Source organism: Ictalurus furcatus, chromosome 11 (assembly GCF_023375685.1).
Source record: "Ictalurus furcatus strain D&B chromosome 11, Billie_1.0, whole genome shotgun sequence".
Classification (NCBI taxonomy): Eukaryota; Metazoa; Chordata; class Actinopteri; order Siluriformes; family Ictaluridae; genus Ictalurus; species Ictalurus furcatus.
In genome coordinates, this window is record NC_071265.1 from 6,172,449 (window position 1) to 6,190,574 (window position 18,126).

The 18,126-nt window shown below is 36.6% G+C and overlaps 1 protein-coding gene across 1 annotated transcript in view; it reads left to right on the plus strand.

The window, feature by feature from the left end:
- Positions 1-4,542: 4,542 nt before the first annotated feature.
- Positions 4,543-18,126, plus strand: part of brinp3a.1 (bone morphogenetic protein/retinoic acid inducible neural-specific 3a, tandem duplicate 1) — a 67,733-nt gene continuing 54,149 nt past the window's right edge. Inside the window, exons 1-2 of the mRNA XM_053636301.1 lie at positions 4,543-5,102; positions 7,568-7,851. Coding sequence (XP_053492276.1) covers positions 7,622-7,851 — 230 coding nt within the window. The 5' untranslated portion in view covers positions 4,543-5,102; positions 7,568-7,621. The remainder of the gene's footprint in view (positions 5,103-7,567; positions 7,852-18,126) is intronic.

Here is an 18,126-nt window from a genome sequence, read left to right on the forward strand (position 1 = left end):
GAGTCCTGGCAGCAGCATTCTGAATGAGCTACAACTGTCTAAGGGTCTTTTTGGGAAGAATGATGAGCAGTCCATTGCAGTAATCCACCCTGCTGGTAATGAATGCATGAACAAGTTTCTAAGTCTTGACTGGAAATGAAACACCTACTCCTCGCTATATTTTCCAGGTTATAGTAGGCTGATTTAGTTATTGCTTTCACTTGACTACTGAAACTTAGCTCAGACTCCAAAATGACACCAAGATTCCTGACTTGTCTTTTGACCCCTGGGGTCAGGGTACATGTTCAACTTGAGACTTTCATCTTTGCTTCCAAATACAATGACTTCTGTTTTGTCTTTGTTTAACTGAAGGAAGTTTTGTCACATCCAACTGTTCATTTCATCAAGGCACTGGCACATGGAATCTATAAGGTGGTAATCATTCGGCAACAGGGCAAGTAGATCTGGGTGTCGTCTACATAGCTATGGTATGCAATTTGGTTCCTCTTTCTAAATTGGCCTAGTGGGAGCATAGGTTGAACAGACACAGGAACATATTTGGAGGCTTTTGCAGTTTCTGAGTAACATGACAAGCTGTATTTTACCGCTTTAACTTCAGTTCATTATAAGAGCAACTATTTTTAGCTCTTATAATAAGTACAAATTTATAATACCTTATAATAACCCTTATTATAAGTATAAAGTAGGAAATAGTAATGAATTTGCTTCATGGACATCCCACACCATAAATGTACATGAAAGTGGATAAAGTGTACATGCTGATTATATATATATATATATATATATATATATATATATATATATATATATATATATATATATTTGTGTGTGTGTGTGGCAAATTTAGGTGGTATAAGATTAATAAAACACACCGGAAACACTTCTAAGTGGTAACTGTATCTCCTCTACACTCCAGGGTGCATCACAACACCTCATCTTTGTTTATTTTCCTATAACAGCACATTACATTGTGTTATATTACTTATTTAAAATACATTTGCTTTCTAACCATTAATGTATCACCAATAGCATGCTATTAGCTTATTATAGCTTAATTAGGGCCCAAGCACCGATGGTGTGAGGCCCTATTGGAACTGCTCCCATTTTATATTATTAGGGCCCAAGCCCTGAAAGGGCGAAGGCCCAATTGTTTTCCTTAAGATTATTAGGGCCCGAGCACTAATAATGTGCGAGGTCCTATTGGTGCGAGACCCTATTGGATCTGCTCCGTTTTTTAGGGCCCGAGCACCGCTGGTGTGAGGCCCTATTGGATCTGCTCCATTTTTTTATTATTATTATTAGTAGTAGTAGTAGTAGTATTATCTCAAATTAATTGCATTTTTGAGGGCCAAAATATACCCGAAAACTCACGAAACTTTGCACACGCATCAGAACTGGTGAAAATTTACATCAAATAGGTGTTCCAGAGTAAAGTCATAGCGCCACCTGCTAGCAACAGGAAGTGAGATGTTTTACACTAACTCAAACATACAACGTTCAATCTGTACCAAACTTCACATATTTGATACGAATTCAGGCCTGAGGCTATCTACATGCCAATGTTCACTTATAGTCATAGCACCACCTGCTGGCAACAGGAAGTGACATGTTTTACACTAACTCAGACATACAATGATCAATCTGCAGCAAACTTCACATATTTGATACGAATCAATTTTCTTTGCATAAACTAATTAATTTAACCAACATTACAGAGATAGTGGAAACCTTGTGAAGAACTTTTGGCCTCAACATTACTGAGCTAGCTAAATGCCGTTAGCCACTGATTGTCTGCACCTGTTAAGCAGTATTAACATTCTCCCAATACATGAAGAAACAGGGCCCTAACCCATCCTCCTAATGCTAATTACTACAGCTTGCCTTGTCCAAAACACTTGCTAAATGTAGGTAACATTAAACCACTTTCTGTATTACATCATGGTGAATAGCTGTAATGCTGTTTTTTGTTAACTTTCAAAAAAGGGACTGGGAATGTCTAACATTACAGTGAGCTGTATGCTAAAGTAATGTTATTAACATTATTAGGTTACCATCACTGATCCCTGCTGGTGATAGCATCCAGCTAGCTAACCCTAACTCCAGAGCCTCAGATAAGATGCAGTCCCAGAGAATTATAGAATAACCTCAGTCCATATTTCACAGTCAACATAAACACATGACACTGGTAGTGTAACACGAACACTGAGGGAGCAGTACATGATATTCACTTTTGAAGTCATAGCGATAGGTAAAGTTAATTATCACTCGCTGAGTTACTGCTTTCCAATGAATGTATTTTTGAGAGCTCCCTGCCTAAATATTACAAACTCAGCCAGACATTTCCAGCAGCATTAATGTTAAATAGTGATGAATGCTAACTTACCTGTGGTCATTTAGTTTCCTCATCTCAAAAACCGCTACCTCCAACTGAGGTGAATTCAAGCACTCCGCGCTGAGTTGATTTGACCCAAGGAACTGGGCTGAGGCATCGAGGTGGGGGAGGGGTGCATTGATTCAACTGTCAGTGAACATGACCCAGCCACTAACCCAACGATCGGGTTACACAAACCTACCCAAAAAACTGGCCAAGGCTGAGAAAATAACCCAATTAAATAACCCAAAAGGCTCAACCCAGTGTTTGGGTGGAAAAAAATAACCCAGCATTTTTTTTTTTTAGAGTATGTAATTGAATAAGGGAACTCAAATATTTATTCACACACACACACACACACACACACACACACACACACACACACATACATACATACACACATACATACATACGTATGTATGTATGTATGTCAATAAAATATGTCCATAAATAAATATGTCAATAAATATGTATTAGGTCCAGTTAGATCCAAACTGACTTCATTACCTTTTGAGGTTTGGATTAAATCAGAGAATTCAGTAATAAATGTAATGCAGTGGTCACCAACCCTCTTCTTTGAGTTCTACCTTCCTGCAGGTTTCATTTCCAACCAAAATCTAAGGGTGTTTTCACATATAGTTTGTTTTAAAAGAACCAAATCCACTTCACTCAAAGTGAACCAGAAAGGGAACCAGCCGAAAGTGAGCTCATTTGTCACAAGTGCTCATGTACTTGTGTCGTATTTTTTTTTATTTTATTTTCCCCAGCATTGTAGTGCTGCTCTGTTATAGCCTCTTTCCTTCATTTTTTTTCTTTTTGAGAAAACAAAGGAAAAAAAAAAACACTTTTATGTTTTTATTTGTTGACCACCCAAACCCACGACCTGACATGATGAAAAGTTTTGTGGTGTTTTCAGCAGTGACGGAACATGGCTGCAGGTATGGCAAACCTCCAGGTGCACATCAAAACGAATCACAAAGCGGACCGGGACCTCATTGCTTTCACATATCACAAAGAAATCGAACCACAAACGGACCTCCGGAGGTGCTCTGAGTACGGTTCGCTTTTGGGTACTTTTAGGGGGGTCTGGGATCACCTGATTTGTTCACATATACACGCTGAACCGCTCTGAGAGTGTTTGGAGGGATCAAACTAATTCGGTTTGAAAACACACTAACACACCTGTCTTAGTCGATCAAGAACTTCTTAAGGCTATGATTAGATGGTCAGGTAGGCAGGATTTTGTTTGAAGCTAACGTCTTCAGGAAGGTAGCTCTCCAGGAACAGAGCTGGTGAAAACTGATGTAATAGAAGGTGCCTGAAAAGTCAGGAACCAGTGAGAGTTAAACTACACATCCTTCATTTTATATTTATTATTTAGAACAAATATGCTTGACATGTTCAACCTTGCATTTTCTCAGCTACTGTATCATGTTTTGTGGATTTTGCTCAACATATTCCTATTGGTTCCTGACATGCTTCCAAACACTCTGTATAATAATTTGATGATAATAATAATGCACTTTATGGCTAAAAGTTTATGGACACCATCACACTCATACTGTAAGTGAGCCTTTCCTAAACTGTTGCCACAGTTGTACAGGATGCCTCTGTAGCATTGAAGGATGCCTGTAGCATTACATTTTCCCTTCACCGGAACTAAAATGGGTTCCAGCATGACAACTCTGCTGTGAGCAATGCAAGCTTCATGAAGACATGATTCTCCAAGCTTGGAGTGGAATAACTCAAGAGTCCTGCACAGAGCCCTGACCTCAACTCCAGTGAACACCTTTGAAGTGCAGACTGCATCACAGACTTCCTCACCCATCAGTGCCTGTTCTCAGTAATGCTCTTGTGGCTGAATAAACACAATCCCCACAGCTACATCCAAAATCTAGTGAAAAGCCTTCCCAGAAGAGTGAGTGGAGGTTATTATAAAAGCAAATGGGGAGACATTTTAGAATCTGAGATTCAAAATGCAGTGTGATGAGTAGGCGCTTCTACTATTATGACTAAAGAAATCTGTGTGTGTGTGTGTGTGTGTTGGGGGATCACAAACACCCTATGCTTCATGGACCACACTTTGAGAACCTCCTCAAAGCCCCGCCCTTTATACTCCGTGCAGCCAATCAGGAGTGGAGCAGGCTTGCCTCCGAAATAAATTGCACGTTCCGACGGCTCACAGGAGCATCATCCAACACAGATACGAGGTGCACGTCTATGGAGTATACACAGATGATGAGCATCCCGAATCACATCGACAAAGCAAAACCCGCAACTCCTGCACTGCTGTACGGGTTCCAAACTTTAATCTCATCCGCGTGAGACATCTTTCTGCACGGGTATTGAAAGGAGAAGACGGGAAGTCTACACAGTCAGTTGACACAAGGGCAGCTTTGTTTATCTATCTATCTATCTATCTATCTATTTATTTATTTATATATCAAGTGCGCTGTTAAATGATTTTTCCGGATTGCATATTACTGCGTATTGGACTCGTCCGGGAGTGCACGCGCGGACTGCTGACTAATGTCACGCGCCGTGTTTTTTCCGCCGCCGCCGTTCACACTTCTCCACAACACCGAGGTGAAGTAAGCCGAAGGTCATCCGAACATGCATTTCATCTGATCCAAGATTTTTGAACTAATTCATTTTTTTTTTTTTTAGCGCTGAGATTTGGAAAACTGGGAATTGACCGGGAAGTGACTGAACAACCCAGCACTTATAGAAGGTAAAAAAAACAAAACAAAACAAAACAAACAAACAAACAAACAAACAAATCTGGCTCTGTGGAACTATAATGGAAATGGCTTGTAGTTGTTGCATTCAACACCCTTATGGAACAATCACATGCGATCATAAGTTGTTTTTTTTTTTTTTTTTTTGCACAGGTGAGGAATATATAATTAACATGCAATTAATGTGCAGGTGCATTTCACCATGTTATGCCGTGAAATTGCAAGCGACGTCATGCTACTAAAATGTGAGTTTATCACTTCTGAAAGGTGAACTGACGTGTAAAAAGACGCACACCTGGAAAAATGATCACATGGGAATATAAACACATTGTGTTAAAAAAAAAAAAAGGTGAGAAAATCTAATCTGTGAAATGAAACTGCATGACTTGCATGAGTAACAAAACTCAGATGTAAAAATAAACAGACCATGTTTAAAAAAAAAAGAAAGAAAGAAAAAAAATGAATGAATTGTGTAAAAATCACGTGAAAATAATGTTTAAAAAAGTTCTGTGAAAAATAAAAAATAAATAAATAAAATAATGTAAAAATGAATAAATCATGTTTAAAAAAAATTACATGGAAATAAATGAATTGTGTAAAAATCACGTAAAAAATATAAACCATCTGTAAGAAATCACGTTAAACAATAGACTGCATAAATTTTTTTTTAAAAAAATGAGTGTGTAAAAATTATGTGAAAGTAAGCAAAGTATGGAAAAATTACATGTGAAAACAAAGTAGTATACAATTATATGTGAACATAAATTAATGGTATAAAAATAGCATGTAAATAAATACGATATGAAAAATCACGTGAAAATATATGTTAGTGTAAAATCACGTGTAAATAAATCAACAGTATAAAAAAAATCACACGTGAAAACAAGTGAATCATGTAAATAAAATCACAGGTGAAAATAAATAAATCACCTGTGAAAATAAATGAACCGTGTGTAAAATCAAGTGTGAGAATAAATCAACAGTATAAACATCACGTGAAAATAAATTGTGCTTAAAATCTTGTGAAAATGAATCAGTCATGTAAATCACGTGATCATACATTCTTAATGTGTAAAAAATCACATTTTGCTTTACTTAGTGTAAAATAAATGAATACTAGTGTACAGATGTGAAAATAAGTTAACCATGTTTAAAAATGACATGAGAATAACTGACTCAAAAGTAAGTCAAACCACACGTGAAAATATATATTTTTAAATCTACATGTGAAAATAGACACACATGTACTACATGTGAAACCCAACATGTCTAGTGTCTAAAAAGCACATTGTGTGATTATTCACATGTGAAATTCATGTGATTTTTTTTGAAAGTGTAGAAATGCAATAATGTAATATATATATATATATATATATATATATATATATATATATATATATATATATATATATATATATATTTTAATTTGTCATGTGATATCTATGTCAAAGGTCAGTGACATGACACCCAATACTAATCTGATTCACTAATTGCAAAAAGTACTTAGATGTGTTCTTTTGGGGTTTGGTATGGGACAGTCTAAAATGCTTAACATAAAATAAAAAAAATAATAATAAATGTACGAAATGCATTAATGTACGAAAAGAACAACCAACATTAAGTCGCTATATTACTGTATCTTTAGTTTATGGGGCCATTCTTTGGATAGAAGACAGAAGTTATAATCAGTAAAGTGTAGGGAAATTTTTTTTCCCCCCTATATTGCTGTTTTAACACATTTAACCATTTAGGTCTTCATTATAATAAGAGTATAATATGAGAGAAAAAAATAAATAAAATAAAATACTTCATATTTAGGAGTCAAGGGGGGTAAATTTGCTGTTTCTAGGCCTCCATTTTAAGTCATTATCTTACATCATTAAGCCACTTTAAGTTTCCTTATAGATAATGGCCTTATATTGAGCTAAACATGTTTAACATGAAGATTATTGTGTTATTTATGGAGTAGTCTTTTGTCATTTGGGACAGTGGCAGTGGATAGTGTTTATGACATGGTGAGATCCTGTGGTCATTGTTTTCATACATTAAGCCATGTGAGGCTTTGGTCACGCTAAGCGTTTTCAAATGTCCCTTTTGGCATTATTTTCTTTCATTTGTATGGGATATAATGATCCTAACTATGGCATAAAAAATTTCACATGGTGTTTATGGTGTATATATAAATATGCCAACAGATCAGAGTAAGAAATCACATCTTTCCTCATACTGATCCAGCATTTCTCACCACTATCAGTCTGATAGCAATACTCAGTACTATTAGATCAGAGCATCCCTAGTTATTATGTAGGAAAAGCTAGATACAGTTATACAGCCTACCCATGACATGTATTGGAAGGTGTTAATAAATCCTAAATGGCTTTATTTTTGTGAGCTTGTTTTGTGGCGTTTTAGCCAGACCTGAGATGTCGTCTAACTCTCAGCTTTTTTTCTCTCTTAGCACTTTCAGGAGGTGAGGAAAGTCCTGGGAGAATGTGGAGTCGTGGGGTGAAGCATGAGCTGCCGGTGTGTTGCTTTTAGACTGGCGTGTCTCATGTGTCCATGGGAGTGTATTTTACTAAGCCTCCACTGCTGGGTTTTAGCCTCGGCCACAGGCTCGCGGGATGCTGCTGGCCCATTCGGCTGGCTCCTTTCAGACAAAGGGCCTTTTCATCAGTCACAGGAATTTACGGAGTTTGTGGAGCGCTACCAACAGGGCTTCACCACCAGGTACAAAATTTACAGGTGAGTCATGCAGAGCAGCCAGATTCATTTGTACAGATTCTTTTTTAATTATGAAAGACCCACAATGGCATTGTTACAAATGGACAGTTTTAGAAAAATTGTGTGATTTTGGCGAATGGGTGAATGAAAGCACATTGAGATGCAAACGGTGATCACACGGTGAAAATTGTAGCGGCAGATGATTACGTGTGGTTTGCGACAGCTGAGGCATTGATAGAAGTTGAGCTGAGTTCGAGCATGGTGGATTAGATGAAGTAACAGCAGCACAAAAGGCAGCTGAAAATGAGTCTGAGTGACACGCATGTTTGGCAGGGCTCAGTGCCCGTGCAGCCCAGCACAGATGGAGATGCCAACACTGGGGTTAGACAGACGTGCTGTCCTCTACAGCGTGGCACATTTGTGAATGCTCTTTTTTTTCCCTCAGTGGCATACAATTGGTATTAATCCGGATCTCCCCCTGCTGGTGGGTTGGGATGCTGAAGCAATGAGTGAGTGAGTGAGTGAGTGAGTGGGTGAGAGTGTGTGAGTGTGTGTGTGTGCTATGAAGATATCTGCATCCACTTTTAGCCCTTATGGAAAATCACATGATGTTTTTTCACATGTGATTATATCAAACAAACAAACAAACAAACGTGAACGTGCGTTTCAACATGTTATACTCTGAAACTACACATGTGATTAAACCTATGTGACTTCATGCGAATATTAAGTAATTGCATGCGGAATTCATTATTAATTTGAGTTTCAAATTTCATTTGAATCACATCTGGGAAAAAAAAAAATCAGACATGAAAATAAATGAATCATGTGCTGAAATCATGTCAAAAGAAAGGAATCAAGCAAAAAGCACACGTGACAATAAATGAACAATGTGTAAAGTCACACATTCAAATAAATTAATCATGAAAAATAATAATCACCTCAATATAAATGAATCATGTGAATCATGTTACATAAAAAATAAATAATAATAATAATAATAATAATAAAAATAAATGCATGTGAAAGTCCACAACAGGAAGTGTCTAAAAACCAAGCTGTTATTATTCACATGTGACTTTCACATGACTTTTCTGTTAGAGGATGGTTTACAGATGTGGGTTGAGGATCAGTGCCGAGTCGTGTAACACCCTGCAGCAGAAACACTTGCTCTTGTTTCATATTCATATTCATATTTATTCATATTGTTCAGATATGCAACAAGGATTTGAAGGCTGTATAATGAGTTAGCGTCATGGGACAAATCAGTCTTCTCCATATATTCTTTATGTCGCTTGAAAGGATAAGGGCAACTCCATGATTGGTGTACCATTTAGCCTTTCTAACTCTTACAATGATACTTTATTGTTTTTCAATTTTCAACAGTGAATCTGAGGAAATGTGCATTTAACCATTCAGCAGTGTGTTAACCCTTATCCCACAGCAATCCCATTTCTTACAACATTTATGTTTTTTTTTTGTTTTTTTTTAAATAGTTATATAAAATGTTAACTCGCATCCATGCTAATGGAATTAAGGACATTGTAATGATTTACTTAAAAAAAATATATACTTTACTTTCAAGTAATAATTTGGGGAACAGTGTTGTATGTTGAGAGTGCACATTCTTCTTCTTATGATCAGCAGGAAATGAGATGATGAGATTCAACTTCATTGTCATTGTGCAGTGTACACATACAGAGGCAATGAAATGTAACTTGAATGTTGGGATGTTGAACATCTCAAAAACTTTATGGAGGTGAATGTGTTCAGGTAACAGGTGTTTGCGTAGATGTTCATAACCTATATTGGATGACTTATGGAAAAGCATGTTTCAAGTATGTGTTGATAAAAGCATTCACACTCACACACACACACACACACACACACACAAGAATAATATTTTTCTTCCTGAAGGGTTTAATGATTATTATATTTCAACGTAAGAGTTGTTATAATGGACTTTAGTGCTGTTATATGGTATTTCTCTGAAACATGAACATAGGTTAGTTAAAATGTCTAAAATGTCTTTTACGTTTACTTTACATATACATTTGTAAATGTAATACCAATGGGACAGAAATAACGTCCCAATCGTGGAACCACCTTTGAATTGCTGTACCTATGTTACACACCTAGAACATGTCTGACATTTGTGAATGTTAGTAGTCCTCTTGAGCATTGCTCTAAAAAACCATGTAGACCTATATGGAGCAGTATAGATTTGTCCACGGATGTCTCCTGGGCAAGAATAATATTGGGCACATGTTGTACATAAGGAGAAATTTCCTCTATTCCTTAAATCGCATGCTTTCTTTCTTTTTGACACGTTCAAATTAGAAATGTGACAGTTAATCTTTTAGCAGATGTACCCTTGAGAATATAGTTCTTTACTGTGATGAATAAATTAGCGTATATTCCATGTGCTTTATTCCCAGCATGCAAATCTACACTTATTATAGAGATGTTGACATGTAGAAGTGTGTATACAGGCTTATACTGAGCGTGGAAAGAATTAGCAGGACGACGCTTTCTGTGGAGAATTACTGCTGATATTCATTGTATCTTTAAGAAGCGCTGGCTAAGCTGACAAGCGCTGTCAGGTTGCGCGCAGGGAGCTTTGCTATTAGCACCTGACAGCAAACACACTGAATTTGTGTGTGTATGTGTGTGTGTATATATACACATATACATACATACATATATATATGAAACTTATTAAGTAATATTAAGTCCCTGTCAAATTACACATCTAATTATGCGTTCCTGCACTAACAACGGCTTTCTCACTAACCGCAATTAATCACAGATGAACTCAAAGTCCAGCTCAAAACAATACATTGTGATGATAAGCATGAAGTGTGGTTCATCCATATTGATATTTTAAATATCAATGATATTTATAAAAATAAACATAAAATGTTTGCCTATAGTATATCAATGTACTTTCAAGCCATCTCTCGCCTTGTTTAAAGCACTGAAAAGGTCATGCTACAAACAGTCAGCCTTTATACTTTAATTAAAGCACAGAATTCAGTATGCGTTGCTCATCACCTCCACTCTAGCAACTGGCTCATTATGTGAGGAATAAAAACACTGATGTAGGAAAATGGTCAATAACAAGGTGATATGATGCATTCTTTATTGCCCAATTATTGTTACCACCCAAAATGTATTATTTCCCAAACAGCATGTCCTGAAGTGTTTTATTCCTCTTATACCACAGAGGGTTGCCAATAATTAAATGTTTTAATTATTAATGAAAGACACATTGTGCTTGTTAACCATTTATAATTACATTTAATGTTGTGGAGCGTCCACAAAACCAGTTAGTTCCTGTTATCACTATCCCTCATCGGCCTTTCTGTTTTTTCTCTCTCTTGAAGTTAATAATAATAAAACAAATCTGGATGATGCCACAGCCCTCTGTGGCTGGTAGTCTAGACAGCAAAATTAGTCATTCTTTCTGGGTGTGAAGGATGGCATTTTTTCTCCCGCTGTCAATCCCAGTGACACTAGCTAATCATGGGCATCTGTCTGCTCGTGTATGCGGAAGAGGACAAATAGTGCTTTCTCCGAGTGTGTTACTCTGCCCTTGTTATGTTAACATGAAATTGGAAAATGAAAGGACTTCAATCCATTACAAAGGGCTGACACTGGAGACTCCTTCCATAAGTGTTAAACTTCTTCTTACAGAAAGCTTCACCATGCTAACGATTATACATTTTTCTTTGTTAAATAACAACACATTTTCAAAAATCCATTTGTTAGCAGCCTTACATTATGTATAGCATCATCATACAAGTGTCTGTGAATGAGTTGTTCCTATAGAAATGTTAACCTATTAGAACAAGCACTTTGATTTGAACAGTTTGAGCTTCTGTTCTAGAAACTTGATCAACAACTTCTATATACCGGTATCTCACAGGTGGACAAATCAGTAACCTTGGCACCACAATAAGCAGATTTCATATCTAGGCTGTTAGGAGGAGAAATACAATTAACAATTAGATAAATAGAGCAAAAAAAAAAACAAAACACCTCTCCTTATTGACTTTCACAAAACAAATGTTTATGTCGCTATAGTTCAACTTAACATGCTTTGTAGTGGTGTGACTCTACTAGATGCTGTAACTATAGCAGACAGTAGTCTTTCCGTTTCCCACCACCTGCTGCACTAGATACATCAGCTGAGGCGTGATCTTTTTGACGGTAGAATGGGTTTTGGTAGGCAGATTCATCAGCTTGGATGGACGACAGACAATATTTTCATCATCAGAATCAGGAATGCACAGGTACTGTATATGAAACCATTGATGAAATAAAGTTGCTAGCTAGCTAGATCATATCTACTATGTGTAATGCAATAACAGAACACCTCACCTCACAGCTGAAATATTTGCCAACAACTTTCAAAGGGTGCAAGCACAACGTGCTATTTGTACGTATACTTCTTCATTTTTACCCAGTCTGTATTAATGCACATATTTAGCTATCTAGCTTTACCATACATTACTACATTACATTACAATACCTACCACTTCTTAGCCTAGTTAATCAGGTTTCTGGGCAACCAGAACATGAGACTGGCAGCACAACAGAGGTTTTACTTGCCTAGTAGACTAGCTAATGATTTCTCATTTTCCCAGCACAGTATTTATGGTTATGAAGATTATAGTCTTCAGGTTGACATTTCATACACAAACAAATTTGAGATGTTATGTTTGCTTTGCCTTCATACTGGTGTTTAATGTCTATTGCAATCAGACTTACTTCAATATACAGCCACTTTGGCTAATTTGTCACTATTCAAGCTTCTACTGTTCCACTGTTTAGATTGAGCTAATGAATACATGTATATCAACAACGTTATTATTTACACTGTATGCATGGCTCTCATAGAAAGCTTGCATGGTTTAGCACATTTTAAACATTCCTCACTAATATGGACTCTTCTATATTCTGATCACTCAATCACTGACAGTTTAGAAGGCAATGATTTTGGACAAATCATAGTCATGTTTATCATTATACACATTGAGGTAGTGGTTCAGTGCTATATTAGACACTTAAAATGAAAAAGAAACGTTTATAGACAAGACTACTGTACTTGAAGATAGGATGGCAAGACAAGAGTAAACAAATGTCAGCAAACACAAAGTAGAAACTTTTAAAGTTTTAACAATTACTAAACATTATTAATTATAGTGGGTCATCTTATGTGGTGAAGGATTTGGGCAAAACACAGACTTGTTCATTCCCAGTGACATTTTTCTTTTTCTCTACGTACACAACTTAGGCAATACAATGCACATTAATAACCACACATGCTTAAGATCGCATGTTTCACAAACACTAATCTTTTCATATAGGTTTGTCAAACTTTATGGCCAAATGAATTGGTATTTCCTGTGGGAAAAGAGCTTTATGATATACAAATATATATTCCAGAGGAGGAAGTTTGCATCCCCCATGATTTTCTTTAATTAAAAAAAAAAGGAAAATGTAACCTTTATGGACCGTTTTCTACAGAATTCCAAAATGAAATGATAGAATATGTAGTAATAAGGTGAAAGTGTATTAAAGGGTTTGCACTCAGTTTAATGTTACGAGATTATTATGGAACACATCAAATGACTTGTAGCATTCTGAATTACATTTAAAAATAAATAGTTCTTTGCACCCAGGTTATCATATAAAAGAACAAAATATGTGTCATGCAGTTAGTTAACAGCTACTTATAAAGTCTGTGGTTTTATTTTTCTGTGGCTCAAATGGAGTTCCAAAGGGCATTCTCTGCTACAAGTGTAAGATTGCATTGGGACACATGGAGCTATTCATTACATCTTTCCAAGCTGATACTCATGCAATGCCAGGGGAGAGGATTAACCATCCAATTTTGTACACATGTCCTACCAGATGACCTTGATCGAATTGCAATGCTCTGTATTGATAAAGAGAAGGGAAGGAAGCCCTCTTTCCAGTTCAGGAAGAGTACAGCCAGCCTCGGTCACAGATGGATTTGGCATCACTAGGAATTCCACTGCAAGAGTCTAGTCCCATTTAAAGCTGTCCATTACATTCTTGCTGTCTGACTGATACAGCACCGGACTCTCACCTTTCATCTTGTAGGTGATGAACCCACAAGGTCGTGCTGGTTGAGATGCTTCATCACGTTGCAAGGATGGCCCTGATTAGGTGCTGGTAGAAGTGTATCAGTAGGGATATATGACAGTAATTAAAACATATCATATCATCACAGTATGTAACTCTATATGCTAAAAAACTACTGGTAAAAAAGTGTTTGATAGTATGTTTAATGTACATTTAATATACTTTTTTATTTATAAAAGAATAAATACAAATATTTAACACTGTAAAGGAGCAAAAATATACAGATCTGTAATCATTTTACCATTTTAATGATTAAGTACAAAATTCTAATATCAAGTCAGCTGCTTCCAGGCAGTTTGGCCATGCATCCATCCATTCGTTCATTTTCTGTACTGCTTATCCTACACAGGGTCATGGGTGATCCTGGAGCTTAGCCCAGGGAACTCGGGGCACAGGGTGGGGGACAACCTGAATGGAATGCCAACTCATTGCAGGGCACAATCACACACAGATTCACACACCCATTCACACACTACAGACACTTTTGAAATGATAATCAACCTAAAACGCATGTCTTTGGTCTGGGGGAGGAAACTCTAGTACACAGAGAAAAACCCCATAGCATGGGGTTCATGGGCCCCCAAAGAATCCCCAAAGCATGGGCTTCATTTGTAAGTCACTTTGGATAAAAGCATCTGCTAAATGAATAAATGTAAATGTAATGCATGGGGAGAACATGCAAGCTCCACACACACAGGGCATAGGCGGGATTAGAACCCCCAACCCCGGAGCTGCAAGGCAGACGGGCAAACCACCAAGCACCAGTCAGTGTGTAATTATTAAAAATTAGGTCAGGACACAACCTTGAGCAATCTGTGATGCCATCCATGACATGAGCAAACATGTGTTACATATTGGTTAATAATTTAGGAGATAAAAAAATGCTATAGACTTTGTGGATTAACTTCCTCATGGGTCCATTCAGGAGCAACAACTTCTTATTACATACATCATGTAATGCAGTATCTTGAATTCTTTTTTTTTTTTTTTGGATGAACAGTTTTTGTTTTTTGGACCATGCTGCTTTAGTTATTCCTATTTTTAAGGATTTCATTTTTCAGTTCTATGCACACTAAATTGACAACATTTCAAATCAAGTATATCAACATGAGATTTGTGCCAGTCTAATCCTCTGCACATTGGGGTGTAAAAACTGCTGTTTGCTTTACTGAATACAGAGGGACCACAAAAGGAAATTTATTTACAAGGCCGAAGGGAGAGGGGGTACAGAGGGTAGTGGAGTTATGCCCTAGTTAATTGTCTCATTTTTTATGTTTAAAGACATGTGTTTCTCTGGAGTGTTTCTGTACTTGCGTTCACAACCTGAACAAGGACGAAACACTTACTCTTCCTTTAGCCACTGATGTGAGACTGTTTACCCAGTTCATCCCATGAAGGCCATCATTCTACTCTAAGCGAGTTCAGGCAATTACTGAAGATAAATGAATGAATGGAGTAAATACATCACACAGCATCCAGTATTCTTTTATGTTAGCAAATAGGGCTTTTTTTGTCCTGTGATCCATATTTGACCACCTCCTCCTCCCTGTAAGTCCCAAGGGACCCTAGGCCCGATGCATGCGTCTAAGACAAATTGTTTCAGTTCACATATAGCAAAAGAGCACTTTGTTGAGTGATACTATACTGATCTAGCAAATCAAGTCTTCTAAACTGACTCAGGTTTTTCCCCTTTTAATCTCTGTTTAACAGATCTTTTTTTTTTTTTCCACAGTTTTCCACAATGCTGCCATGAATCACAGATTTACACTGACAGCATGATTGACTAATCATTTTCTGTTTCAAAACACCACCCAGGCATTTCTGGGATGTAAAATGTATTAGCTGTTAAAGGTGCAATGAGTTGAAACGTCCAACAAACCTTTTTGGAATATTAAGAACAATTTATTTTACTTAATGGAAGGGGTAGTGAATACTGCTCTCTGAGCTGTAAAAACATCAGTGTCATGTTTGTTATTCATTATTGTAATTGAAATTCAGATTATCTCAGTGCACTGTTGTATCCCAACACATATAATGATAGCGAAAAGGGATGCACCCTACACAAGGGGTGCCTCACTCTGAAAAGGTTTGAGAACCACTGATTTATAGCATGCATAGCAGTTTCCCACTAACATGGGCCACTGAACTAAAATAATAATAATAAAAAAATCTCATCTGATTGAAATTTTAATTATATATAAATTGTATATATAATTATGTACTGTATGGCATTCAATAGTATATATTGTTTTTCTCCCCTAGGAAATTATTCACAAAGAGGTAACATGGGGGTTTATATGTATATCTATCTATCTATCTATTTTTTTTTTTTGTCAGAAGGAGAAATTTGGAATCCAGACGCTTTAACCCACCATTGTTGAATTCTCAATTCTGGAGGTGTTGATTAATTTCATATAACAGCAGCTCTGACAATCGTTCTGGCTGCAAGGTTTCTATTAATGAGCTCATTGTAATATGTTATATTGTTCTATATTAGCAGCTTACACAGGAACCTGCATGCTGGACGATCCACATGACCGGATTTAAAAAAAAAAAAAAATCTGTAATTGTTCTCTGTGACAAGTCTCCAATGAGAGCACCTTGTAACAGTTAAGCTGTAACATGTCTGACGCAAGTCTTCAAGACTCTTTTTTATATTACCTTTAATAGAGTGCACAAAAGAGAGGCTGGTAAGGGAATGTCTGTTTATCAGTCGCGCCAGGATTTTGCGATCTCAGAAATTAATGTAAAATCAAGCAAACTCCACAAAATTCAGAGGAGCTTACAATTTTTCAAAATGGCTGCAAATTCGGGCCAAGATGCATCATGTGACATCATCACAATGAACATTCAGCCAAAGCCCTCTTCGATTCACGTGCATTGAACATGAATACAGCTAAAAGGTCTCATTTACCAACAAACATCACGGCAAAAGACCGTTCAAAACCGTTTCGTGCAATTTTGTTAATTCAAGTAGTTTTCCGCAAAAAAAAGCACAAAAAACTTTCAAGTTGCATCACAAATTTTGAAAAAAGCCTCAGCCAAAATCGAGCATTTTTGGCCGCAACAATCACAAAATTCTCAGCAAAATCCTGAATGGACTGGTTTATAGCTGCTATATTTTAACTTGTTTTGTGGAATGGTGAAAACATACCACATGTTATTTTATGCTACATAAAAAAATGTTAGGATTGGCTTCAGAATGTGCTGTTATAGGAACTGGGTGGTAACAGTAGCTCCGCTTCACTTCAGACCACATCACATCACCCCGTCGTTGTTTATTTTCCATGATCTATCATGTTTTAGTCCATTAATTAAGTGCAAAATATCTTGACTTGGATATTTACATTCTTACTAACATTTTCCTATGAGCACGTCCCATAAGTATTCCTTACTTCATTAGGGCTTTTGATGAAATTTATACCTCAGAATTTACATTTAGCCAAAATTACAGGAACAGCAATTATTTATAAACAGAAATGATGTTTCAAATTACGATGCATAATAAATGTCATTTCAACTTTGTATCAATGTTCTTTTGAACAATAGTTGTATGATGCAGCTTTTAGGCAAAAGCTGTACATTAATAAATGGGCTTATTTAAGCTATGACATATCTTTCCCCAACAAATGTGGTACAGAAAGTTTAGCTTTTCTCTCAGCTCTGTTTGCATATGTAACACCCTATAAATGCCTTCAGGAAGACAGTGGGTATGTCTCAACCAGCTCCCTAGTTCATTATGTAGTGAATCAGTATATCATGTACACGAGTTTGGGCACTGGTAAGGAACCTGGCTCACTACACGTTGGGAAACTGATAACTCAATTTCCGGCGATATGACTGCGCACTTGCATTGTAAAACGTTACCAAAAATTAAAAACATATTAAAATATTAAAGTTTTATATGTCATATAAATGTGTTACCTTAATCATATGCATTCTCTCATAATATGTCAAGCAGGATCATAGGCAAGCTAGTGGATTTTTTTGAAAGAAATCACTTAAAAGTCCTTAGACTCAAACAAACTGTATATAGAATGTCAAATAAAGTTCAAAATCGCTAACGTAAGAAATCATTTGAGAGCTACAACAATGATAACAAGCTACTTAGTTGGCTAACTT